We start from the raw sequence: 26,417 nt of genomic DNA, 5'->3' as shown, positions 1-26,417 counted from the left end.
TATCACCCTGCATAGTACAGGGACCTGGCCAACTTCTTCCTCATTATCAATATTGACTAGAACTTACCTTGGAAAAAAGAATATCACAGAAAATCACAGAAACATCATGTTCCCCAAATCTAATCAAATGTATTATAGAAGAATACCATGGTTGATGATATATCAAAGGCTGCTAAGAGATCAAGAAGAACTAGAATGGTGGCATTCCGTCCTGACTCTGGCAGAGTTCATTGAAAAGTGACCAAGATTTCTCTGTATTATGTCTAGTCTGAAACCTGAGTGAAAGAAAAGAATAATTTGTTTTCTCCAGGACTCTGAAAATGTAGCCCAAACACTTTCTCAACAATCTTCTCCAAAATGGGAAAGTAGAGACTGCTCAGAAACTTGTAGGCATTAGAATCTACATTGCATTCATATTCTTTTTATACTGTGTATTTTGTTTTAATGTGAGATTCTGTGATACTAGTGAATATTGAGTTTAAATGTTTTATTCATTTTCATTTTCAATTTTGTACATTCACTTATATACTGAATATTTGCAATAATAATAATATGATAATAAGAAAAGAAAAACCCCAACCTAAACACAACTCATCATAAACCCAACCTATCACTTTCATACACCCCTTCTTCTCCCCCTCCAACTTTCCTTTCTCCCTCCAACGATCACCCCTCTTACTTCCCTTTCCCCTCCTATCTCGCCTTCCTCACCCTCCTTCCCCTCTCATCCTCCTTACATTCCCCTCTTCCTCCCTCCTTACTTCTCCCTCTTCCTTTCCTCTACTTCTCACTATGGTGCATTTCTCTCTTCCTTAATCTATTCAGTTACTAAAAATTTCGCTAAAAAGAAAAAAAGAAAAAAAAGAAAAAGAAAAAAAAGAGAAAAATAAAAAGAAAAGATAAGGATCAACAGTATACAAGTGTATTCTTCTTATTCTATGTATTGAAACTATATCTCCACCCACCCACCCACCCCCAATGAACCCCCCTCCCTGATCCCCTCCGACTTCCCAGGTCCCACACCCGGCACAGTTCAATACCATTCACCTTCTAAAATATCTTATTAAAAATAATAATAAAAATAAAATAAAAAAGAACACTCCGAAAAAGAAAAAAAACGAAAAAGTAAATAAAAAAAAAATTAAAAATCTTTTGCATTATGCTCAGCCTCCCATCATTCTTAAAATTTAAACAATATAAAACATTCCATTTATATTTTGTCCTCGTCCCTTACTTCTTTGATATTTACCCCCATCTTCCTGTAGACTCTCCAGATAGCCTTTCTTAACCTTATATTCAAATATTAGTTTATACAAAAATCAATTTATCTTCAAATACAGAGCAATCTAATCATACTTTCGCTACTCATCTTCCTACCCTTCGTTTCTCCTCTCCATTCCTCCCAAGCCCAAATTCCATAAAATTAGGATCTCGCTCTTCACTTTAAAATCCTGAGCTTTTTATGTTATACTTCAAGTATATAAATCTGTAAAATGTGTGCCCAAAATCCATACCACTTCATTCAATCCCAAGATCCCTTCATCGATATCCCGCTCCACCTTCCCTTCTGCCCCACTCCTCCCGACTCCATTCATCCCAAACCGCAATTCAAATAAATCTTAGTCCCCGCTTTCCTCACAGAAAACAATTCATGCGCAGTTTGGATTGAGATTCAAATAAGTCTTATAAAAGTCCCGTATAATATCTGTCCAACATAAGCAATGCTTCTTTCCATGCCTCATCAGTACACAACTTTACCATTTCATACCAAACAGAAATCCTAAAATTTTAATCAGTCCAAGAGCTTAGAAAGTATTTTAAAGACATCGCTGGATCTATATTCTTTACTCTTCTGCCCTTCCGGAAAGAAAAGGCAACCCTCTGCCTTATAACCACGTGTCCCGCTGCTTTATAAATATGACTAAATTCTCAGTTTCCGCTCCTCTGCCTCTCCAGTAGGGGGAGAACAACTCCCTCCTTCTTGTAACCAAGTGAATTGCTGCTTGTCTCTCCTTCACCTTGTCCTTCCGCATTTCCGAGTGAGTCAAGAAGCCCCGCCTTCAGAGTTTTATAATAAAAGTCCCGGGCTTCCGAGACAGAATTAATACGAAATCTTTGATTTTCGAGTGTAACTGTGATTCCAGCTGGAGCTTCCCATTTATACTGTATTTGACGATTTCTAAGTTCTTGGGTTAAAAAAGTATAGCCTCTCCTTGCTTGCAGCATCTGGAGCGGGATCTCTTTAAAGACAAACAAATCATGGCCATCGATTCGGAGCCTGTTATTGTAAAACTTTTGGATGATCGCATTTCTGGATTCTCTTGTGAAGAAGTATATAATTATGTCTCTTGGAAGCTGTCGTTGTTCTGCTACACACGAATTCTGGCGATAGATTTTTCGAATATTCCAATCAAAATTGAATCCCGGACCTCCCACCGCATGGCAGAAAGCTTCTACAAACGTCTGTTTCAAGTTCTCTCCTTTCTTTTCGGGCAGTCCTCTGACTCTTATTGCAGACGCCTTTCTGTTATAATTTATCATTATAAGTTGTGTTTGAGTATCTCTAATCTCTTGTTGTAATGCTTGGATGTTGGAAGTCAAATTAGAATTAGCCTTCTCCAAAGTTTCCAGTTTGTTCTCCATTTCTTCGATATAATCTGTCAAAGTAGACGTAACTTTGAACATATCCACCTTTATTTGGGCAATTTTAGTCTGTATTTTATCGCATAAATCCAGCACAAATTCTTTGATTTCTTGTTTAAAGTCATTGAGTATTTTAAAAAAAAGCTCCTGTGTCAAGGAATCTCCAGTAGGGGGTGTAGGAGGCAAAGGCAGCGATTTACTAACAAGTTCTTTAAGCACATGCGGGGGGGATTTTTTTGCCTGCTTAGACCTGGGAGGCATTATAGATAAAAGCTGAGAATAAACGGATAAGCAGTGTCTTCACTTGGTCAGTTCTCAATAAATTATTTGTAGACTTTGCTTGTTAATGAGTAGCAATCTCCGGGGAGATAAAGCCGGTTAATTACGTCATCAATCACCAACACAGTAAAAACGCCATTTTGAAACCCGGTTGAACAAAGAAGTTTCAAAGGAAAAACAAGGCTGGTGTTTAGATAGTTATATAAAAAAAAAACATCACAGGAGTAAGACCCGCTCGTGTTAGCCTTAAGTTGTTTTAAGCAATTTATCATTGTCCTGAGGGGGGGGGATCGTCTGTCTAGGGCTGCAAAAAGGCAGCTGCGAGGAACTGGCTGGAGATAAGAGCTCAGTTACGCTGGATCTCTTCTCCGTTCGCAGCCCAAAAAAAAAAGAAGGGGGGCTGTGAACTACGAATAAATCCTAGCACCTGAGCTTCTGCCTGCCCCTTTCTGCCAGAAAGGGGTGATATCTATTGATCTTAATTAGATATACAGACCAGAACTCTGAGAGGGGCTCCGTTGAGCACCTTCGGCGACAGGCTCCTCCCCCCCGGAAGTCCGATACTAGTGAATATTTATGTCTCTTTCTATAAATGTATAAGAATGATTTGCACAATTAGCTAAAAAATTAATAATGTGTTAAACAAGAAAGGTATATATGATATAATCTGTAAAATAAATTATTTTAAATATAGCTAGATTTTAATATGTTCATTTTAACTCACTGTGCTCCTGAATTGAAGGAAATGATTGTGTAACAAATTACAAATTTGGACCATTTTCTAATGTGCAGTAGAATTGGTTTTGGTATAATAGCGGGCCAAAGAATGGTAATCTGTTATAGGTTTGATAAATGAACTCTTATTAAACAGTTTATTCAGGCTGGCCATATTTTGGTATATGTATACAATAAATTATCATGTTTATTGTTACAAGATGGTAAGTGGAATGTCTTGCACTGCCAATTCTTATAATGCAGTACCTGTTACGCTGAATTTCTTACACATTATGCAACTCTCTCCCAAATTTTATTTAGATGTGATTTTTCTCTCTGTGGTTCTCTAGACTGTTGCTGATGAAGTAATATAAAGGAATGGAGTATCATCAGCTTTGGGGAAATCTATATTTGTACAAGTAAAAAAAATTAGGAAAAATCTTGGATGGCTAAAAATGGGTAGATGAGATACAAATATATTTATACTAGGCATAAAGCAATGGTCCCCCAACTTTTTTTCTTTTTTTAACTAGAGATTGTTTTTCAGGAAAACAATTTTTCCATGGACCGACGGTGGCAACAGGGGAAGGGAATGATGGAATGGTTTTGTATGCTACCTAGATCCCACGCATGATGCTTCTCTTGCTTGCGCAGCCCAGTTCCTAACAGAGGGGGGGGGGCCCTCTAGCATAAAATATTCATTGAAAATTCAGTGAAAAGAGATCTATTGGGCAGAAAGAATTCTAGTAAAATGTCCTGAATTGGACCGGGACTGGTTGATATCCTGAAAATGCATATTCTATACTGATTGCATAATTTTAGATCCAGCTTTGATAGTTATCTACAAAATAATGGGTGGCCTTTTATTAGTTATATATTCTAGAATTTGTTACGAAATTTAAATTTAAACTAAGGCACTTGCTAACAGTAAAAATATTTAATGCCACAGTTATTTTGACACGTTGGGTTTTGTGTAAACACTAATGATAAGTAGCTTATTTTTTATGAAGTATAAAGAACAATTTGAATTAATTTTGAAATGTTAGTATAGAAGTCTCATATCCCTTTCATTAAAAATATGTTTATTGTATTAATTTTGCTGTCATGATTACAGAGGCTGTTTAGCATAATCAAATACCCTAGTTATTTTTACTTTCATTTTGAATGGACGTAAAGTACAGGTGGTCCTCACTTAATGGCCGTTCATTTGAACTTAACAGTGGTACTGAACAAGTGTATCACAGCTAATTCTCAGAGTTCTGGCCGCCTTTGCTGGCTTCCTATAAGCAAAGTCAATGGGGAAGCTGGCAGAAGATCACAAATGGAGACCACATGATATCTCCACTTAACAGCAGCAATGGAAGTGTTGGAATTTCTTTGATAAGTGCCATGGTCATGTGACATTGATTTTTACAATTGCATCTCTTAGTGATGGAAATCCTGTTCCCAATTATAGGACTATCTGTAGTTGAAACTAGATTACATAGGCTCATTTTTCAAATATATCATAATTAATTAATTAATTAATTAATTGTATCTGTACTACCTATTCCATAAGACTCTATAGCAGACTTGGGTATTTTACAGCCCCCAGGCTACATCCAGCCCTTTGGCTGTCCGTGTCCGTCTCATGTGAGGTCAGTCGGAAAGTAGAAATTAAATATATGTAAGCATACCATAGAGGGCAGAAGAAGAAGGTGAGTTGGGTCCAGCTCTGTGCAGTTGCCATGAGTTCCTTCAGTCAGCTGGTGGCCACTGGAAAGCAAGAAAAGAAAGCACTTTTCTGTGCCTGTGTAGTATTGCCCTTGCCTGGAGCAGCCTAAGGAGTAGAGTTGATGAAGTTTGAGTACGTCAAATAAGGTTACATTGATTTGGCCTTCCACAACATCCCAATTTCTCATGTGACTCCTTGGAAAAATGAATTGCCTATCCCTGCTCTACATAGTTAACGATCATAAAACAGAACTAAAGAATAGCGATTAAACAGTTAAAAAGTCATTCCCCTGAAACTAAACGAAAATAGATCTTTGCAGAAAATAGCCAGCTATTAACCCTGTTGACATAAAAGTGACAGCCTGTTAATCTCTGAAGTCTCTGCAAACTAAAACAGGCTGTAATGAATTCCCAAGATAGCAAATAGGACCAGACTCTCTTTCTGTTCCTGCTTGATGCTTGTAAATCCATCCACCATTCTCGGAATTCCCTTCTTACCGCAGCTTCAAGAGCTTCGTCCCAATCGTTCTGTACAGGGTTAGGTGAGTTTCTGCTGGAACACTATGCCTTCCAAAGCAAATGCAATAATAAAAAGAACACTGGACTTCATATAGTGCTTCGGTATTTGCATTCAACATACCGTATATACTCGAGTATAGGCCGACCCGAATATAAGCCAAGGCACCTAATTTTACCACAAAAAACTGGAAAAGTTATTGACTCGAGTATAAGCCTAGGGTGGGAAATGCAGCAGCTACCGGTAAATTTCAAAAATAAAAATAGATACCAATAATGTTTTTGAATATTTATTTCAAAGAAAAACAGTAAACTAGCGGTGTATTCAATGAAATACTTCACTCACCTCATGATGCTGATGTCCCGCTGTGATGATGATGTCCCGTGCAGCCGCGGGAGCGATGTCCCGCCTCCTATGACACACGGCACAGTGATTCCTATCATTGGATCACTGTACCAGAGGAGGTGGGACATCGCTATGTGGCTGCTTGCCATAACAAGGAGGAGGTGGGACATCGTTGCAGAGCGGCAGGAGGGGGAGGAAGGGGAATCGTAAGACAGCCCTGCATTACATTAGAACGTGAGGAGGGGGGATGGTGCGGTGCGCGCTGCGCGGCAAACTGACACAGAGGGAGGGGAAACTCACAGGGGCACTGGGCCATTCACGAGTGTCACCCAGTGGCATGGCCCCGCCCCCTTTTCTCCTCCATTTCGGGCAAATTTTTCACTGACTCGAGTATAAGCCGAGGCGGCTTTTTTCAGCCCAAAAAGTGGGCTGAAAAACTAGGCTTATACTCGAGTATATACAGTACTTCTGAATCAAACTCATCTAGTGAATTTTACAGAAAGGCAATGTTTTGCAACCTAGTATCTGCTGTGTGCCTTCCTCCACCACTGATGCACAACCTCCAGTTTGAGAAATGTGATCTTAATCTGTAAAGTTCCTACAGAGTTAATGTGTGTGTATATGTACAAATTGATGTTTTCTTACCCATCAGTTGTCTGTGCTTTTAGTTAATTTTTAATCTTCTTGAAAAGTAAAATGAAAATAAGCACATCTGTATTTTGCACAGGTTTATAAAAATTTGAAAGCAAAGAAAAGGCCTGGGAAAAGAGGCCATTTATATTTCCCAGTCCTCCTCTTTAGTTTCCTTTATGTATTCATCTTGCAGTAATAAATAAAGTCTGTTTGCTGAGAAACTGCCAATATTGATTTTATATATTCAATTTAGGGTTCTTTTTCTGGTCCCTTTCTTGTTGATATGGAAAAGCAAAGAACTGTCAACTCTATTATTTTTCTCTATGTAATATTTGGGGTCATTTTCCTAATTTTAAGTTGCTTGACCTTTCATTCCATACTCTGAAAAATTCACAGCCTAAATGCATTTGTTTTCCCCAGTGTAACTAACAACTCTCGGATTTTAACTCTGTTGGCACAACTGGAGAAGATCAATACAGAATGTTTGGTAGAAGTGGACACTGCCAGATATGTTACATCAAAAATTCTTCACCTAGCTCAAAGTCAAGGTAAATATTACAGATATTCATTAATGAAGGTGTATGCATGCATCTGTATTACTCGTTCTCACATACATTCTACATGTTTAAACAATTATATTTTTGTAAAATTGATATAGATAGGTGAGAATCCATTTTCATGGGTTAGGACATGCATCTGGCAGTTTTGCAGCATGGCTGTTAAGCCTTAAACAAACGACCATTAAAAACAAATTCTTAAGTCAAACAAACAATTTAAGCAGTTGTTCTCCTATCTGAGCTGGCTAGTACATACATATCTTCAATTATTATTTTACCTCTGTAAGAGCAGTGTGGTGGCCTAGAGGTGAATATGCTCGCCTGCACTCGAAGATTGAGAGTTCAATCCTAGACAGCGACAGATGTTTCTCTATCAGGGCACAAAGAGAAAATATCTGCTGCGAACTCCATGTCTAGCCATGAAATGCACAGCTGCATTCAGTTGCTCTGACTCCACCTTGGTAAAGGGATTAAAGGGTCATTTAAAAAACAACAATCTGTGGTTCTTAAATCAACATCAAGAATGGATCCTAGGTGTTCAATTTTCAGTTTCTAGTGTTTTTCAGTTCTATTCCTGTCCATATATTGCACCAGTATTTTATTCTGAGCAGAAGTAACAGATGATCTTTGTCTTGATCGGCCTGAGTTATCTCTTGAAATCTATTCTTTGTAATTTCAAATCCCTGGCTTTTAATTAGCTCATAATTATTAATAATCTTATTAATTACTAAAAAGTCCACTCTTTATCCTTGATTTCATCACCCTGTAAAGATATATTGGGGAAAAAAAAATCAGGTTTAAATTAAACGCAGTTTTATGCATTGTAAGATCACGTGTCTTATCAAAAAGTTGAATAGAAATCCTTTAAAAATAAATTTTCAATATGAATAAATAACTATTCTGATGATACATTTGGAACATGTATTTGGATTACATTTGGATTACTAATTCTATATTGTATCCATGCATTAGGAAGAAATATTAAGTCAATAATTAGAGAAATGTATTTTTCTTTTTGTTACCTTAATCACGTTTTAAGTGAAACCTTTGCTGTCACTTGGGATCAATCACTAGTTGCAAAAGTTAATGCTTAATTGTTACTACCACTTTTTACATATTTATTTTTTTAAAAAAACAAACCCCATCCCCTTGGACATTAGTATCTTAGTACTTAGCAATCACCACAATCTTTTCTGTTGCCTTAGGATGAAAAATAAGGGAGAAAGTCTCCACCGCTCTATATGATGAAATACTTAAAACAGTTCAGGTTTTGTTCTCTTTGAACATAAGTCACTTGACATGAATCAAGTAGGGATGTTTACATATAGCCTGGAATAATTTCTTTTTTGTTTCTTCCTTTGTGTATACTCTTAATCTTGAGCGAACTGAATATTTTTCTTACAGGATATAAGCAAGAATCTGTACCAAACTGTTATGATCTGAAAATATTCTTGCTACTGCCTTTTTCCGCTTATTCCATTCTCTATTTCAGGGGTATCAAACTCGCATTGTCACGGTGGTGTGACATGACATATCATGACTTTTCCCCCCTTTGCTAAACTGGGGGTGGGCAGCGTGTGATGCATCCAGCCCACCGGCCGCGAGTTTGACAATCCTGCTCTATTTTATTCCCGATTCTTCCTTTTCCCTTTTCATTTCCCCCCAATCTTTTCAATGGTCAGTCAGTATGGTCTTTAAGCATTCACATTGACTTTGGGCTGTTTTTCTCTTTGAAGGATTTTTCTTGTAGTAGGTAGAATTTCCTGGTTATAAAAAGATTGGCTCTTAGAGAATGCTTTGTTATAAAGAATGGCTAATATAATATTTTATATTTAAGAAGCTCAGACTTTAAAAATTCTAGATGATCCACAATCTCTAAAATTAATTTGTTTATTTTGCTTTTGTGTACTTATCTTTTCTACACCTTTTAAAAGTCATATACATTTAACATTTAAATATCAGTTTATCCAGTTAATAGTAGAATATACAACTTTTATTTCAGAAAAAATCAGAAAAGAAATGACTGCCAAAGGTTCAACAGGGATAGAAGTTATTCTCTCAACTTTAGAGGTAATAGTATAAAAAATTCATGTTTTCTTCCTCATTTGGGAGGTAATTTGTTTTATTTTTTTCAGGGCTACTATAGTGTGAAAGACTGGAGTTTTGCTATAGTGATGTAAACATTAATTGTGTATTGGATGCAGTTAAAAAAAATGGTATCTTTTGTTGTTTGCCCAGTGCTATTTGTTTAACATGGGAAAGCCAAAGGCATGATATAGCCTGAATTAATAGACATGTGCCACACTTTAGATTCAAATGCAAAAAAGAATATTTGGAGTGTGATGAAAACACTTACTGTATTTTTCAGAGTATAAGATGCACCTTTTCCCCCCAAAAAGAGGGTGAAAATCTGGATGGTCTTATACATTGAATACAGCATTTTTGCCGTACCAAAATTCCACTCCCTGGAGTGCTCCTGAGGCAGTGGTGGGTTGCAGATGTTATGCCCTGGTATGGGCATACCCAGGGCCTGCCCAGAGCACCGGATATCATTCCGGTACAGATGTTCTGGAGGGCCCACCCGCCTGCCTGAACTTCTTACCGGTCTTTTAAGTCTTCGGCGCTTCCGTGCACGTGCATGGTGCGTACAGTGCCTGTGTGACGCTCCACTGAGCAGCTGGAGCGTTGTAGAGGCACTAAGAAGCATGCACACGCTGCATGTACTGCGCACATCCATGTGGATGCCGCCGGGCCCGTTCCAACCATATCAGTTGGGATGGGATCCAGAACCTGCCACTGTCCTGGGGGCTGGAGAGAGCAAAAATGAGCAAAAAATGGGCTATTTTTGCCCCCCCCCCATTCCCCAAGAGCACTCTTCAAGCCTCCCAAAGCTCTGCTTGCCTTTTTTTGAAAAAAAAATGAGGTGTGCAGATGGTTTGGGATGCATGCAGAGTGCAAAACCCTTTAAAAAAAAAAATTTACCTCTTAAAAATCATGGTGTGTCTTATATTCCAGTGCGTCTTATAGTCTGAAAATACGGTATAGTGCCTCTCTGTAATTGTTTAAATAAGCCTCTCTCAAGCTGGAAAAAACTCTGGTGCTTTAAAGACTTGTAGGTAGATACAACATGATGAGCCCCACATACTCCACAGCACATTTGTAGATTGCCAAACCTTAAAAATTAAGTTTTTGTATCACACTGTTGAAATTAGTGGTCAACAGACATGAGAAATATTGCACATAAAGCATTTATTTAAGTTGATTTATGTAACCACGCAACTTGAATTAGTTAAGATTCAGTATCCTAATGAGAGGAAACTTTTGCAGGCTGTTAATTTTATTTAAGACTGTATAGTGATCATTTTTGTGTTCATATATAGATTATGACATAAATACTCTTGACTTTCTTCCTGTTCTTTCATTTCAGAACACAAGAGATTTTCAGACTATATTAAACATCTTAAATATCTTAATTGAATTGGTGGCGGCAGGCAAGTATTTATGTAAAATGATCATTTGTAGGTTATATATACTTAAAAAAATGTCTAATATATATGAATTGTTACATTCCTATAGTGTAACATACAAAGTTTAGTATTTTAATGTCAAGAGAGTAAATAATTTCCTACATAAATTGGCAGTGGTCGTGTAAAAAAATCATGCCCTTATAAAATCAATTTATTTTAAGATTGCGGCCAACAGCCCATATTTTATTTCTAGGCAGCAGTCGAAGAACAGGTTTTCTTGTTTCTCGAGGAGGGACACAGATTTTGTTGCAATTACTTGTGAATGCAAGCAAAGAACCCCCACCAAATGAAGAATTAATGGTGCTACTACATTCTCTTCTTGCTAAAGTTGGCCCAAAAGGTAAGTTGAATCTAAGTGAATGCCCAAATTTTTGCTTGTAGTGTGATGAGTACTGCTGGAATAAAATGCTGATTTTGCACAAGTGCAATCCTTCCTTGAATTGTGCCAACTGAGAAGGAATAGGATCTCCACACAATATTACAGGCAAAAGATTAAGAATGAACAAATTTGGAATGGTAAAAGTAATGTGAGCCTTTATTAGAATTCCAGGTAGTCCTTGACAGAACTATAATGGAGCCTGGAATTTTGGCCATGTTATTGGGGTCCTAAATCAAAGAACCAAGTGACCTGATTTTATATGGGTATTTTTAAATGACTGTAAAGCAAATCACTGCAGTCTTTAAGCAAATCACTTAGTCATTAAGTGTGTGACTGTGGGACACTGGAATTGTTTAAAAATACAAGCCAGTTGCCAGGCATTCAAAATACAATCACATGTCTCTAAATGTGTGGGTGTGTTGTGTGGGGGGCAATTGTAACTTTGAGGATGGATTATAAATAACTTTTTGAAAATCTGTTGTAATCTAGAATACTTGTTAAGTGTAGTTGTAAGTCAAGGACTACCTATATGCAGTTACACACCCCACTGTTGCTTACATAACCTTATGTTTGAAAGAGGTGTTTTTCCCCCTTAAAATGCTTATATTTATTTAGTTATTACATTTTTATCCCATCCTGATTTCTTTATAAGTAACTCAATAGGGCAAGCATAGATAATTTCTCCTCCTGTTTTACTCACAATAGGATTGGATAGGATACCTAAAAATTGTTTTTCTCCAAACAGCAAACTCAAAAATTCTGCTCTTTGTCTTATTAAAGGGGATGTATATGAAAATGGGAGATAATTTAATTTGGCTGTATTACCAAAGCCTTAGGATACTTAGAAAGTATTGCCTGACACTAAATTTTTCCCTTTATGTTGATCTCCTAGACAAATCTTTATTTTTCTGATTTAATTCCACTGATATTTTATTCAGCTTTGACTCTTTATGTTGTCCTGCTAAAGACTTTATTCTTTCAGTGCTTACAAACTTTTTATTCTACACAGTAAGCTTTGAGAAGAGTAAAATGGAAGAGCAGAATAATGGATTATGGGAATAAATTTCCTGAAGCATTAAAATTAACCTGGACACACTTTGTCTATTATGTTTTGGATTTTACGTAGCTCTAACTGCTTGTATCCAACAACAACAACATTGACATTTTGAGCAGCAGTGGAAGCTATTACAAACTTAGGATAAACCTTAAGAAAACTTTCCTCAATGGAATAATAAAAATAACCTTTATGAATGTCACCCAGAGAAGAATTGCTTCTTACAAGTCATACTATTGAAGCAAGCAGGAAGGGTGTATTTATTTTTCAGGAAATACTAAACATAGCTTGAGCGTGGCTTGGCATTTAAAACACATGAAAATTTAGAGTGATTTGTAGCTGTGAAATAATTGTGTATATAACAGGTACAGTCAGTGGTGAATTTAATTAAGATCCCAATCTAATGACTTTTATTTCATTACAACAGTCATTAAAACATAGTGAGCCCAGAATCTTGGTCACTGAATAACACAGTCGTTAGCAGAGTTGCCAAAACCCTCTCTCTCCCCATCCCTCTGGGGAGAATCATTACAAGAACGATGATTTAGAAAAGGCTGGGGTTCACAAGTGTTTTCATCAGATTTAAGGTCCATTCCTCCAGTGCATTTTCCCTCCATTCCACTGGGAGAAAATATTTCCAAAATATCCTTTACTTACATATGGCAAACACATGATAAGAAGGCATTTGGCAAACGGTTGTAAATATCAACGGGTTGCTAAGTAGCCAGTAATGCAGTAATGTGACTGGCACAGTTTTTTTTTTACAATGGGTAAACGACCAGCTATAAGTCAAGGACTACATACAATTAAATGTAGTTACTGTGTTACAGTATGTCAGTAAATTTGAATTGGAGAGATGCTCATATTTCTGTCCCTTTTGGATTTTCAGATAGAAAATTTGGTGTAAAAGCCCGAATTAGTGGTGCTTTAAATATAACTCTGAACATAGTGAAACAAAACTTGCAGCATCAAAGGCTAATTCTGCCTTGTATTCAAGTGTTAAGAGTGTACTCAACAAATTGTGAGTATTGTTACAATTTTTTAACAATATATATCCATTAATATAAGTTATCTTTCAGATTGTTGTCTTATTGAAATAGTCAACCACTTTTCATCTTCAGTTTGTGCACTGATGGAGGAACATTAACTTTTATGATACATTGATATTTAGTTGAATACATTGTTCTTTCCACATGTGTATTATATCTAGACCACATAATTCCCAAAGCATAACAGTTCCACCCTCATAGTTGATGGTTGGCATGATATTCTTTTCTCAAAATGCTTCAATCTTTTTTTCTTTGTCCTCTGAATATTTCTTGAGATCAAACACTACAATTTTTCATCAGTCAAAAATGCTTCATTCCACAAAAGACTTGGAAATTTTGGACTTTTCAAGGCTTTTTTGCATGCTTTAGAAGTGTTATCATATAATTACAATTGTGTTTACATGCGACTACCGTATTTTTGGGACTGTAAGATGCACCGGAATATAAGACGCACCATGATTTTGAAGACGTAATTTTTTTTAAAAAAAGTTTTTGCACTCTGTGGGTCTCCTAAACCCTCTGCACACCTCATTTTTTGCAAACAAAAAAGGACATGCAGAGGCTTTGGGAGGCTTGAAGTGGGCTCCTGGGGCGGGGGGCAAGGACAAAAGCGAACAAAAACAGCCTGTTTTTTGCTCATTTTTGTCCTCCCCAGCCCTCAGGAACACTTTGCAAGCCTCCCAAACCTTCTGCACACCCATTTTTGCAAAGGGGACAGGGTTTTGGTAGGCCAAAAATGCTGTATTCAGTGTATAAGATGCACCCAGATTTTCACCCTCTTTTTTGAGAGAAAAAGGTGCGTATTATACTCCAAAAAATACGGCATATGTTAAACCATAAATGAATGAGTGTTGTGAATAGATAGAGGGGAAAGTTTTATTAAGTATTGCATTACCAACTTAAATCCATAGATGATGGTTACCAAAATCTCCAGCATCTATCATTAATAACACACTGTTAGTAAAATGCTTATTAGTTAGGATTCATTCACCAGAGATTAAAATGAAGATTCTTAAATTTGATTATGGGAATATTAGAATAATGTTTGCAAAATAAATATTATTAAATATTTATTGTATAATAAAACGTATTTGGCATTTGATTGGTTTATCAATTCTAAAAATCAAATATGTTATATGAATGTATGAGAAATACTGAGGTTACCTAGGAATGCAGTAATGCAGATGTAGATTCCCCTCCCCCAAAGTCTTCACTTAAGATAATTTACCAAATATATATGCATATATATCTTCCATTAATCTGAACAATAGTATATCAAGTAATTAGACTTGATATCTGAAATCATACTATTTAAATAAAATAATTGAAAAAGAAAATATTTTTTGGTTTTGTGAATAGTGGCAGCAGTACCATGTTTATATACTGATGTAGATTGTTGTTTTTATTTTTAGCTGTAAATGCTGTTTCCTTGGGTAAGAATGGAGTTGTGGAATTGATATTTAAGATAATTGGGCCTTACAGTAAGAAAAATACTGCCCTTATAAAGTAAGTAGAACATCTGGACATGTTTGCATAACTTTTGCAATGTTAAAGATAATCTTTAAAATATTATCGTACCTAGTAGATAAAATGGGAAAGCTGAGATTATTTTAATACCTCTTTGGTATACAAAGGAAAATAAAAACAGGAAATTAGGGGAAGGAAAAAGAGAGGGGGAAAGAAAATATGAGGTACAAGGGGGAAAAAAAACATTTCTATAGCAATCTGTAAACTTTTCACTTACATTCTTGTTTGTTCTGTTTGTAGGGTTGCTCTAGATACCCTCACTGCACTTCTAAAATCAAGTAAGTGCACAATGCAGTTAGAGAGCATATGGAATGTGACCAGATTAATATTTGATTTTGCAGATAAAGCAAGTGAAAATTAATATTCCATAAAATACAAATTGTCTCAGCTTGTATACTAAAATCATGAAACAAGAAGTGATTTGAGATATAGAAGAATTGGTAGTAGATACTGTAAATGTTATCTACATTTTGAAATAGTAACCACCTTTTTTTGCCTTTTTTCTTGGGACTGCTTCTAGTATCTTTTAATTAAATATACCCCTACACATTCTTTTCCTGAAATCTCAGTGAGATTTCTAAGTTATTCCACAACAAATATATGAGCATTTTAAGATGAGGTAGTGTATGAGTTGCTTACAGATATACCCTACATATATAATTTTGAATGGGACTTGGAAGCATATTACTTTCCAGTCCTTGATTTCTGCCCTATATTGACTTGTATGTACAACAGTACAATAGGTTATTCATAGCTGTTATTTTGTACTTGTTTATCAGTTGTTCCTAAAAGCTATTTCAGATGTTTCTCTCTTAATATTTTATCATAAATGTAGTAGTAAGGGAAGAAATAAATTCTATATTCATTCTAATTCTATATTACTCCATTATTCATTTGCTCTCATAGTTGCAAAAGAAATATCAGGTTGTTTATTTATTATAATACAGCTCTAAATCTTTTTTTCTTCAAGAAACAAATGCACGGAGAGCTGTGGATAGAGGCTATGTCCAAATGTTGTTAACAATTTATGTAGATTGGCACCGTCATGATAGTCGGCATAGACATATGTTAATCCGCAAGGGAATCTTGCAATCTATTAAAAGTATTACCAATATCAAGCTGGGAAGAAAAGCATTTCTAGATGTTGATGGGATGAAAATTCTGTACAACACCTCACAGGTAAGTTTTAAAGACGTTTTTGCTATTATAAAGGGTATATATACAGTACAATTCAAATGGTAATATAAACATTTTGTAGATAAAAATAGATAGAATCCATATATATATTTTAATTCTTCAGCTGAAAAATTATGATTCACAAGAAAATTATTCAGGCTGCACTAGTATATTTTATACTTAGATGTTTTACAACCAGTCTTCGTTTAACAACTGCCTCAGATACTGACCATTCACAAATATGTTGATAATAAATGGTAATAAAAATTGATTTTTCTGATCAACAACTCTTCAGTGTGTAATTGATTAATGTCTGGTCACTTTCAGGCAGCTGCTGTATCCAGCCATGGGTTCTAATCAACTAATTAAGGTTACAAAGCTGAATTTGTTAACTTGTAGTTAGCTCTTAGGAAAATGCGGCACTGTAGAGAAAAGCAGCTCAGGAAGAGATAGCTTATTTAAGCCCTCGCTCTGTCCTGTAAAGAGACCAAAAAGAAGAAAAATATGATCAGTCACAGTTGCTTTATATAAAGAACATTTTCTGAATGTGATGACAGTTACCAGTGATCTTTGAAATCTGTCCCTCCCTCCCTCCCTCCCTCTCTCCACTGTTTTGCTTAATGAACAAGTCATTGGAACTAATTGCAATTGCTAAATAAGAACTACCTATATTGCTAATTGGTAGTATATTTTATTAGTCATAGCTCTTTCTGACCAAATAAGTTTTTATTTCTAAAAAAGCACTCTGAATGGGTGCTTTTTACGGAATGTCTATACTGATATGTGGTATAGCAGGGGTCCCCAATCCCTGGTCCATGGACTGGCACCGATCTGGTTCATGCCAGAAACCAGGCCTTGCAAACAAGTGGAGCTCCATCCACGGGATGCAGGGACCATGCGAAATCACACCCTCTTTGGTCCATGGAAAAACCTCTCTCCACAGAACCTGTCCCTGATACCCAAAAGGTTGGGTGCCACTGTATTATAGGATCCCCAGATTTTAACAATACTGCTTATGTAAATTATCCATAAGAAACAATATAAAATCCCTAATCAAAATGTATCCATTCATAAAGCAGCCATGATACACAATGCAAAACAGACTAAGAAATGTATAAACAAATCCAATTACATAGCAAATAGTCCACATAAAATCTTCATCCTATAAATGCATACAAGCTCAATGGTACCATTTATAGTGATAACAGATGCTATATGCCTTATCTATCTTTTGAACCTTTTCTCAATGTGGAGCTAAGTCTGATTACAGTCAAACTACATTACAGTCTGTTTCAAAAGACAGCTACAACTGCTGACATCCCACCCCCCTTTTTCATGAAAATGGAATAATCCAGAGCCTTTTCCAGAACAACTAACTCAGCAGGTTAATTATAGTTAGAGAATATGATCCTAGATCAGAGATCAAAACCACCACTTTAAAATTGCACCCAAAGGTCTTACAGTGCACTCACCGAGGGAGGCCTTATTAGCAAATTGGACGCTATATTTTTCACCAGGATCAATGACCTGTTGATAAGCCGATACTGACTTGAAAGAACAAAAGGGGTAGGAAAGAGTCAGCCAATGAAGACTGGGCAAGTCTTGCTCATATCCTATATCCTATGGTTCCAGGGTGAGGATATCAGTTTCTCTGCTGGTATAAGTGTTCTCTCTAGAAGCCCTTGGGAGTTAATAAGAGCTACTTGATGGAAGAAAAAAAGAAGGCTATAAAGTGCAAAAGAACAGAAACTATTTGAAGTTGGCTTTCGTGTTTGCTGCATCTGTGCCATTCCAATATTGTTCTCTATTTATTCTGAAATAAACACAATTATTTTCAACTAATTGCATGGAAATTTTCAATTGTTTTGTTTGCGGTTTATTTCTGAATAATGAAATGGCATCAGAGCATAACGCATAATCACGCTGATACTATAGGAGTTCAACATAGACAAGATTCATATTATCATTCAACATTTTAGATTTTCTAGTACAAAGAAAGAATTGCCTAAGAATTGCTGCACTTTGAAATAATTGCAACATTTGTATTGCCATTTCCTGTATATGTTGCAGCGGCTTGTTAGAATTGTGTTTTGTGCATGCATATAAGTTTATGTAAGAACATAAATGAGGCAAGAATTCTATTCTAAATGAATTAAAATATACTCTCTTTGTAACGTCAAGTTATAGTTTATAAAATATTTTATCTTCTGTAATTTAATATATGAGTTTACTTCTATAATAGGAATGCCTTGCAGTAAGAACTCTGGATCCACTTGTCAACATTTCCAGTCTGATAATGAGGAAATGCTATCCTAAAAATCGTCTTCCATTACCGACCATTAAAAGTGCTTTCCATTTCCAACTACCTGTTATGCCTCTTAATGGACCAGTGTATCAGCTGTATAGTTTGCCTCCTGAAGGTATGAGCAATTTTAAAACTATTTAATTTAGAATCAGAATAGAGCTGGAAGGGACTTGGAAGTCTGCTAGTCCAGCGCCCTGCTTAAGCAGGAGATCCTATACCATTTCAAACAAGTGACTCTCCAGTCTCTTCTTAAAAACCTCTAGTGATGAAGCACCTACAACGTCTGAAGGCAACATTGTGGTCTTGTCTAATTTGCCCTAATTTGGGTATTTGATACCTGTTCCTGAAATTCTATTATCACAATAAAAAATATCTCTTGTAAAATAATATTTTAAAAAATTAATATGCATTCTTGTACTGTATAATTGCTACAAAACTAAAATGTATATCTACAGCACCGTAATTTTAATTTTGTTCTACTGACCAAAATCAAATTCTTAAATTCAAATTGTTTTCGGTGATTTTATCTTCCATCAACCTGTTTTATTGGTAGTATTGGTTTTGTCAAGTGAAATAGTGCACCAACTTCCTCCTTGTCACCCCTCCCTCAAATATTTCTGGATATTGGGATGGGCATGTTCCTCAATAGTAAGAGCTGTGCTAGATGGCATTGCAGTCAGAAGGAGGAACAAAATTAAATAACAGTTATAATTTTGTTAACAATATCTCACTTACGCACCTAGAAGAGGAGATGGTTCTGTGTGAATGGGCGCAAGTGTGTGCATACGGAGCTCCATTTGTGCGAGCAGTGTGCATGTGTACCTGCCACTCATACAAATGGAGCACATATGCAAATGCTCACCTCTGCTTGAGCAAATGGGAATGTGCATGTATCCATGCTCATTCTCTGTTTCTGCAGCCTAGTGGCAAATAGTTCACAGCCCATTAGTGGCCTGTGGCCCGAGAGGTTAGGGATCCCTGGTATACAGTAAAGAGAAGGCTGTCTTGCTTCTCAAATGTAGGAACTACATGTTTTGGGAGTCATTCTATAACTCTTGAAGCTTAAAGTTAACAATGAATAGGTTTGTAGATAAGCAATGTGCATGCTCTCAACTGAAAAGGTGAACTATGTTTCTATTCATAAAAAATATGCTTTTTCTGTAGAATAAAATTATACTGAGACAGCAATAAAAGTGTATTGTGGATAGGTTAGATGCTAGACAACAATAACTGTAGGTTCTTGACCATAAAACACAATAATAAGTACAGGATAGAGGCTTAAAAATAATAAATTAAACTATTAATATGCCTGGTTCAAGTGGACTATCTTTGCCTAGTTCTGAAATGTTAAGAACATTGGCCTTAGGTGAGCCTCATTGCAGAAAGCTTAGGAGCAGCATTGTGAAGACTGCATTCATGTCTGTCTCTTTCCTGCTTGTGGGATCATGTTGTCACTGGAAGAGCTTGGCAATTGGTATATCATGGTGTCTAGAAGCTGTGGGGGCCTGAATGGGGGACAACAGGCTTTAGCTGAACCCTGGCAAGACCAAATGGCTTTGGGTGCATCTCCCGCCCCAATGGGTCAGACCTGCCCCACCCACACTAGCAAAGGAGGCATGCTGTGAGTTCTGTTAGCCAGGAAATATTGGTGGTGGGGTCCAAGAGAAGAGCTTTCTCTGCTATGGCGCCCACCTTTGGAACATGTTGCCTGCCCCCCAGAGTGAGATCAGCTGCAAATCTCCTTACTTTCCACAAGACTTGGCTGGGGACTTGGGAGTATCACACTGAAGGTAGTTGTTGGACCAGTAGTAGATCCCATCTCCCCCTGCGCATCTCTGCTCCCTTCCTTCCCATCTTTGAATGACCCGGGTTTTTTGGCCTGATTGGGGAGGGGGGGATATTACATATGGAAATGTGGCAAAAGAGAGCAGAGGGAAATTGCTCCAATTCCTTCCATAAAATAAAAATAAAATGGATTCAAATTGTACAGCCAACTTTGCTTTCAGCATTTAACTCATTGTGTGTGATAGGGCTGATCCTGGTATCAAATGCACACTTTCAAGCATTTTTTAAAATGGAAAGTCTGTATTAAAATACTGTTAGTTGCCAAAATAAGTCAACAAAATTTTTTAATAGCTACAGTCTGTTAATTCTGGCTTAGATTGAGAGAAATATCAGTGTGTATGGAGTGGGGGTGGAGGAGTAAGGTCAGCCAAATATTATTTCCCCACCCATAAAACATTTTTGGGCACTCTGGGACCTTCTGTCTCCCTGCAGTATATCTGGCAGGGTGTATTGCAGGGAGATAGAACTGCTGAACATAAATTGATGTGTCTTTAAATGAGTGGGATATGAGAACTGTTGTGTCTCATTTTTCAGCAAGTCCTGTCTCTATCTCCTCCACTTTAGGACCCCTTCCAGGTTTTCAAAATAAGTTTTCAGAGAATGAACTATTAATTAAGAGTTTAATATACATAAACACTGTCATTCTGTAGTCTACCTAATGAACCTCCTGGGTAAAATACTGAATAAACCTGTTTGTTACTGTATAATTAAATATACAGCACATGGTGTCATGGAAAGTTAAGTTTTTATGTAGTATTAGGTTCCAGTTGATGAGTGAGAAGTTTCACATGCATCATTTCTTTTCTGGGATATACATATTGTAGAAAACGTACATCTGCCCTACTTATAGAGCATTTTATATCACAGTGGATGACGTAGTAGATGAAAGTGATGACAATGATGACATCGACACAGAATCTGAGGTTGAAAATGATAACGAAGATGACATAGATCAACACTTTAAGGTTAGTAATACTTTTGAAGAAATAACATATATTCTAAAAATATTATTTTTACCCTTCAGAGAAGTTGCTTATTTGAATACTGGAAAACAGTGTGTTTTCCAAATAATGAATACATTGAATGTACTTTTAATAGACTTACAGTAAAAAATAGGAAGGTAATAGTGTTGAAACATACATTGATAACTTTTAAAACAATAATTACACTTGGGATTGCAGTGTTTCACAAAACCACCATATTTTTCGGAGTTCAAGACATACCGGAGTATAAGATGCACCCAGGTTTTGAAGAGGCAATTTCTTTTTAAAAGTAGGTAGGTAGATAGCGGGAGACAGAGGGAGAGAAAGAGAGAGAAATACAGTAGGTAGGTAAGGAGAAAGAGAGTAGGTAGGTTGGTAGGTAGATAAAGAGATAGAGAGAGAGAAATACAGGAGGGAGGAGGGAATAGGTAAAGGGATAGAGAGAAATAGAGAGAGAGAAATACAATAGATAGGGAGAGAGAGTGTAGTTAGGTAGATAAAGGGATAGAGAGAGAGAAATAGAGAGAAATACAGTAGATAGGGAGAGAGAGAGGTAGGTTGGTAGGTAGATAAAGGGATAGAGAGAGAGAAATACAGTAGGGAGGGAGGGAGGGAAGGAGTAGATAGGTAGGGAGGTAAAGGGATAGAGAGAAATAGAGAGAAATACAATAAGATAGGGAGAGAGAGTGTAGTTAGGTAGGTAGATAAAGGGATATATATATATATATATACACACACATATATATACTTAAAGTCACAACCCCTGGTATGCCCAAGGGTGGGAGGAAGGTCACACTTCCACTCTCTGTCATTAGGCTCGTCACAAGAGTCCATCCAGACAGAAACCCAATATTTTTTACTGTTGCCTTTTTTGTTACATTTGTTATATTTATGCTGATAAATAAATAAAGGGAGACTAGTATAGATCTATTTCAAGCTATTTAGCTCTCATCAGCTAGCCATACCCAAGTTTTTGGGAATCGAACCTGTGCTCTATTGCCTCCCAGGCAGGGAGTTAACCATTTGAGCTACAGAGAACGACTCCTTTATCAGCCAGCCAGGGTGGGAGGTATATACTTAAAGTCACAACCCCTGGTATGCCCAAGTGTGGGAGGAAGGTCACACTTCCACTCTCTGTCATTAGGCTCGTCACAAGAGTCCATCCAGACAGAAACCCAATGGAAGTGTGACCTTCCTCCCACACTTGGGCATACCAGGGGTTGTGACTTTAAGTATATACCTCCCACCCTGGCTGGCTGATAAAGGAGTCGTTCTCTGTAGCTCAAATGGTTAACTCCCTGCCTGGGAGGCAATAGAGCACAGGTTCGATTCCCAAAAACTTGGGTATGGCTAGCTGATGAGAGCTAAATAGCTTGAAATAGATCTATACTAGTCTCCCTTTATTTATTTATCAGCATAAATATAACATATATATACAGTAGGTAGGTAGGGGGAGAGAGAGAGAGAGTGAGTAGGTAGGTAGATGTTTCCAGCTGTATTTATCCATGTGCTGGGGAAGGAAATGGCTGAAAACCTGTAGTGCCTAAAACTCATCAACCACTCTAACTAAACAGCTTTCCGAAAGGGGAAAAAAAAGGTTTTGCACTCTGCAAATCTCCCCCAAATGGCCCGTTTTTCGCGAACATGGGCCTGTTTTTTTTTTTCAAATAAAAGACATGAATAGCCTTGGGGGAAAGCTTGCAGAGTGCTCTTGGGGGGGTGGGGGTGGGAAAAAGATCAAAAGGCCTGTTTTTCGTGAAAACGGGCCGTTTTTTGTCAAAAAAATGCATGCATAGCTTTATGGAGGCCTATAGAGTGCTACTGGGGGCTGGGGGGGGGGAATGGCCCATTTTTTGTTTATTTCTTCCCTCCCCAGCCCCCAGGAGCTTTTCTGAAAGCCTCCATAAGGCTATGCACAGCCATTTTGGTGAAGGGGGCAGGGTCTCAGGAGGCAAAAAATGCTGTATTCGGTGTATAAAACGCACCCAGATTTTCAGCCTCTTTTTAGAGGAAATAAGGTGCGTCTTATACTCTGAAAAATATGGTATACAGTCATACAAGATTTCTCTGCTTCTGTATCAATATGTGTTGATTTCTACTCAATTTTACCAAAACAAAGAATCTGCCTGTGTAGTCACATGAAGAGCCAAACATTTGTCCAGCCATGCTTTATCTCTGGAAGCAAGTGGATGACACAAGTGGATTGCATAGCCCCAGAGTCACAGCATGCAGCCCCTTCTGCTCAGTGATGCAGAGCCACAACCACTCCAACCCAGCAGTGTGGCACAAAGCTGCAGCTGCCCCAGCCTAACAGCACGAAGACCCAGCCAGCCTAGCCCAGCAGCATGGCACAAAGATCCAGCTGCAGTTATCTTCACTGTACTGTAAATTGAAGTCCCTGCCACCCTGCATTCCACTACTCCAGCTGACCCCCCCCCCCCGTTTTTTTCCTCATACTGATGAAGTGTGCCCAGCCTGGCCTTTCGCAAGACAGCTGCTGGCCAAGCGAGGCCTTCTTCCTAAGGTCTTGCTAGGAAATTGTTGTGTGCAACCTTGAAAAGCTGATTTCTCGTGGCAAGCAACTGCCTCACCAAAGGCCAGGCTGAGCATGCTTGGTTAGCAGTGTCCCTCCATATTAGAAATTTCCTCCCTTATTAGAGGATAGATAGTCACTTTATCTGCCTGGATGCATTCTGAAGCTTCCAGAGGTCATTTGCAAGTGTAACCCATGCCATCTCAGTATATAATCTGGTTTGAACCCTGTTGGAAGGGGGGCAAAAAATCCACTTCACCCAAGGCCCCTTTAAGCTGAGTGTCTAATGCTCTTTCAGCAATTTTCTCTAAAAAGGGAAGAATGAAGAGTGAACAAAAATTATTCATCAGGTTCAAGAACAGCCTCTTGAGAAAGGGGTATGCCAACACCTCCTTCATGGCAGATGCTTCCATCCTTTCTCACAATGAGGCATAGTCACCATTTGGATCCAACTTCTTGGGTGGCCATAACCATGCTGAAGACTATTTCCCAAAGCAGACCTGCAAGGGCTCCCCTGGTTCCTTGTTACCCAAATGGAACCTGGTCAGACAACTGGTAATCTAATGCAGTAAGAGTAGAGAAGTAAGCTCACTTTACTGCTCTTATCAGATCCATAGTTACTATGAACTCTTGTGCCACATCTGACTATGTGCCCAGAAAATACTGATTCTTTGGACACAGAACATAATCCTAGTGTACTCCATTACTAATCTGACCATAGAGTTGAGACGTTTGGGCAGGAATATTGCTACACTGCAGAGAGGAAATCCCAAAGGTGTTTTTCAAAAGGCAACTGGACTTTCTTGGGTTTTTTTTGGAGACATTTCACTTCTCATCCAAGAAGCTTCTTCAACTGATGAGAAGCAAAATGTCTCCAAAGAAAAACAAGAAAATCCAGTTGCCCCTTGAAAAAGCACCTTTGGGACAACCATGATATGGATGACTGAGAATATCTATAGACATGCAGAGAGGAAGGTAAGCAGGCTGCAGTCCCAACTGATTCCTACAACTGAGCCTCATAAAACAAGGATCTCACATCTGGTTATGCTGCATCAGCTCATGACATTGGCGCAACACCTGAAATCTGGGAGGGCCTATTTTTAGGAGGTGTGCCCCTCCATTCTACATGTATCATCTTAACGAGTGTTGCACTTTTTGGGGGGGAGGGGCTATCTATGAAACTGCCTTCATCTTTTACCAGCTTGAGTGAGCTTGCTGCAATCATTCTTAACTACATTGGCATTACAATATATTTCCTTCTTATTCTACTCCCTTAAATTTTATTATAGCCGAAGATCAATATATTCTGACATCAGAAGAATTTTATCACCCATGGTGGAAAATCAAGTGAAATGGGATGAGGCAGAATAGGGATCAGTAATGGGGAACAGCCAGTTTTATGCTGGTAAGGTTTTTCTGCTGACTCAGAGATAGGGAAAACACACAGTGTGTTGTAACCAGTTTCCATCAACCAATCAGAAGATTTGATGTTTTTCCTCTGTAAGCCTAGAAGAACCTTATTTTTAAGAAGTATTCAGTATTTTAGTCATTTTAACTAAAAACATAGATTCCCCAAGCTTTTTAATTATGCTTATGGACTTTTTTTTTTTAGAACGATGACATTGAGACAGATATTGATAAACTGAAACCAAAGCAGGAATTGGGGCGACCGGTGGAAGATTTGAGAATGTATGAACAATTTTTCCCAGAACTCTCAGAGAATTTTCAGGTAAGGATGCTACTATTTTGAAATCTAGTCATTTTAATTTACCAGTGATGTTTTGGTAATTTTAGATAAGCATGCCGCTTCTCTGCCTAATTTTATATGGATAATAGAATATTTTGGAAAGCAATCTGTGTATTAGATTAACTGGAATAAATCTTGCCAACATTCTTTGGGCTATATATCAAGAAAATTCTTAGCGACCTTAAAGATTAAATTATTAAAGAAGAACAAGAACAAATGAAAAGCAATGGGCCTGTCCTCTCACACAAGCCAGACATATCTCTCCATCCAATTGTATTGTTACCAGAGACCCCAACCTGCTAAAGGACTGACAGAAAAACTTAGATACCCAATAGAAGGAAGCAAATATTCTATCAACTCCCCATTAGAATGCCTCCAAAGAATCAAAGACATGACCATAGATAAAATCATGGTCTCATTTGATGTCACAGTACTCTTTACATCCATAGATGCAGAATTACATCCATAAAACAGCACTGCTACTACACACCACACCTGACCTGACCAAATACACCAAGTTTGAAATACCCAGAATCATGAAACTCAACCTTTGCCTAACCACATACTTTCAATCCAATGGACAAATATATCAACAAATCAAAGGAATGCTAATGGGATCATTATTTTTAGGACTCATAGCAGAGATCCTAATGCAATGCTTAGAATCTATAGCATTGCCAGATATGCAACCCAAAAGTATGGATCTGGTATATAGATGACATCTTTGTCATAATAAAAAAGGACCAGCTAGAGAAAATGCATAAAACTATCACATTTTCAAAGGAATAATATTCACAAGGGAAGAAGAAAACAACAATATGCTACCTTTCTTGGATATCTCTTCATCAGCAGAGGCAATATGACAAATTAGAAACACAAGTCTATCATACA

At 37.4% G+C, this 26,417-nt stretch overlaps 1 protein-coding gene across 5 annotated transcripts in view; it reads left to right on the top strand.

The window, feature by feature from the left end:
• AGTPBP1 (ATP/GTP binding protein 1) overlaps window positions 1–26,417 on the top strand; it is a 69,832-nt gene that overhangs the window by 15,982 nt on the left and 27,433 nt on the right. For all 5 annotated transcript variants that reach the window (XM_032214703.1, XM_032214705.1, XM_032214704.1 and 2 more), the window contains 11 exons: window positions 7,265–7,392; window positions 9,404–9,471; window positions 10,829–10,892; window positions 11,122–11,268; window positions 13,251–13,382; window positions 14,823–14,916; window positions 15,178–15,215; window positions 15,908–16,116; window positions 18,356–18,533; window positions 21,131–21,228; window positions 25,392–25,508. In XM_032214703.1, coding sequence (XP_032070594.1) covers window positions 7,265–7,392; window positions 9,404–9,471; window positions 10,829–10,892; window positions 11,122–11,268; window positions 13,251–13,382; window positions 14,823–14,916; window positions 15,178–15,215; window positions 15,908–16,116; window positions 18,356–18,533; window positions 21,131–21,228; window positions 25,392–25,508 — 1,273 coding nt within the window. The remainder of the gene's footprint in view (window positions 1–7,264; window positions 7,393–9,403; window positions 9,472–10,828; window positions 10,893–11,121; window positions 11,269–13,250; window positions 13,383–14,822; window positions 14,917–15,177; window positions 15,216–15,907; window positions 16,117–18,355; window positions 18,534–21,130; window positions 21,229–25,391; window positions 25,509–26,417) is intronic.

The sequence above is a fragment of the Thamnophis elegans genome, chromosome 3 (assembly GCF_009769535.1).
Source record: "Thamnophis elegans isolate rThaEle1 chromosome 3, rThaEle1.pri, whole genome shotgun sequence".
NCBI lineage: Eukaryota > Metazoa > Chordata > Lepidosauria > Squamata > Colubridae > Thamnophis > Thamnophis elegans.
This window is presented reverse-complemented; position numbering and strand designations above follow the sequence as displayed.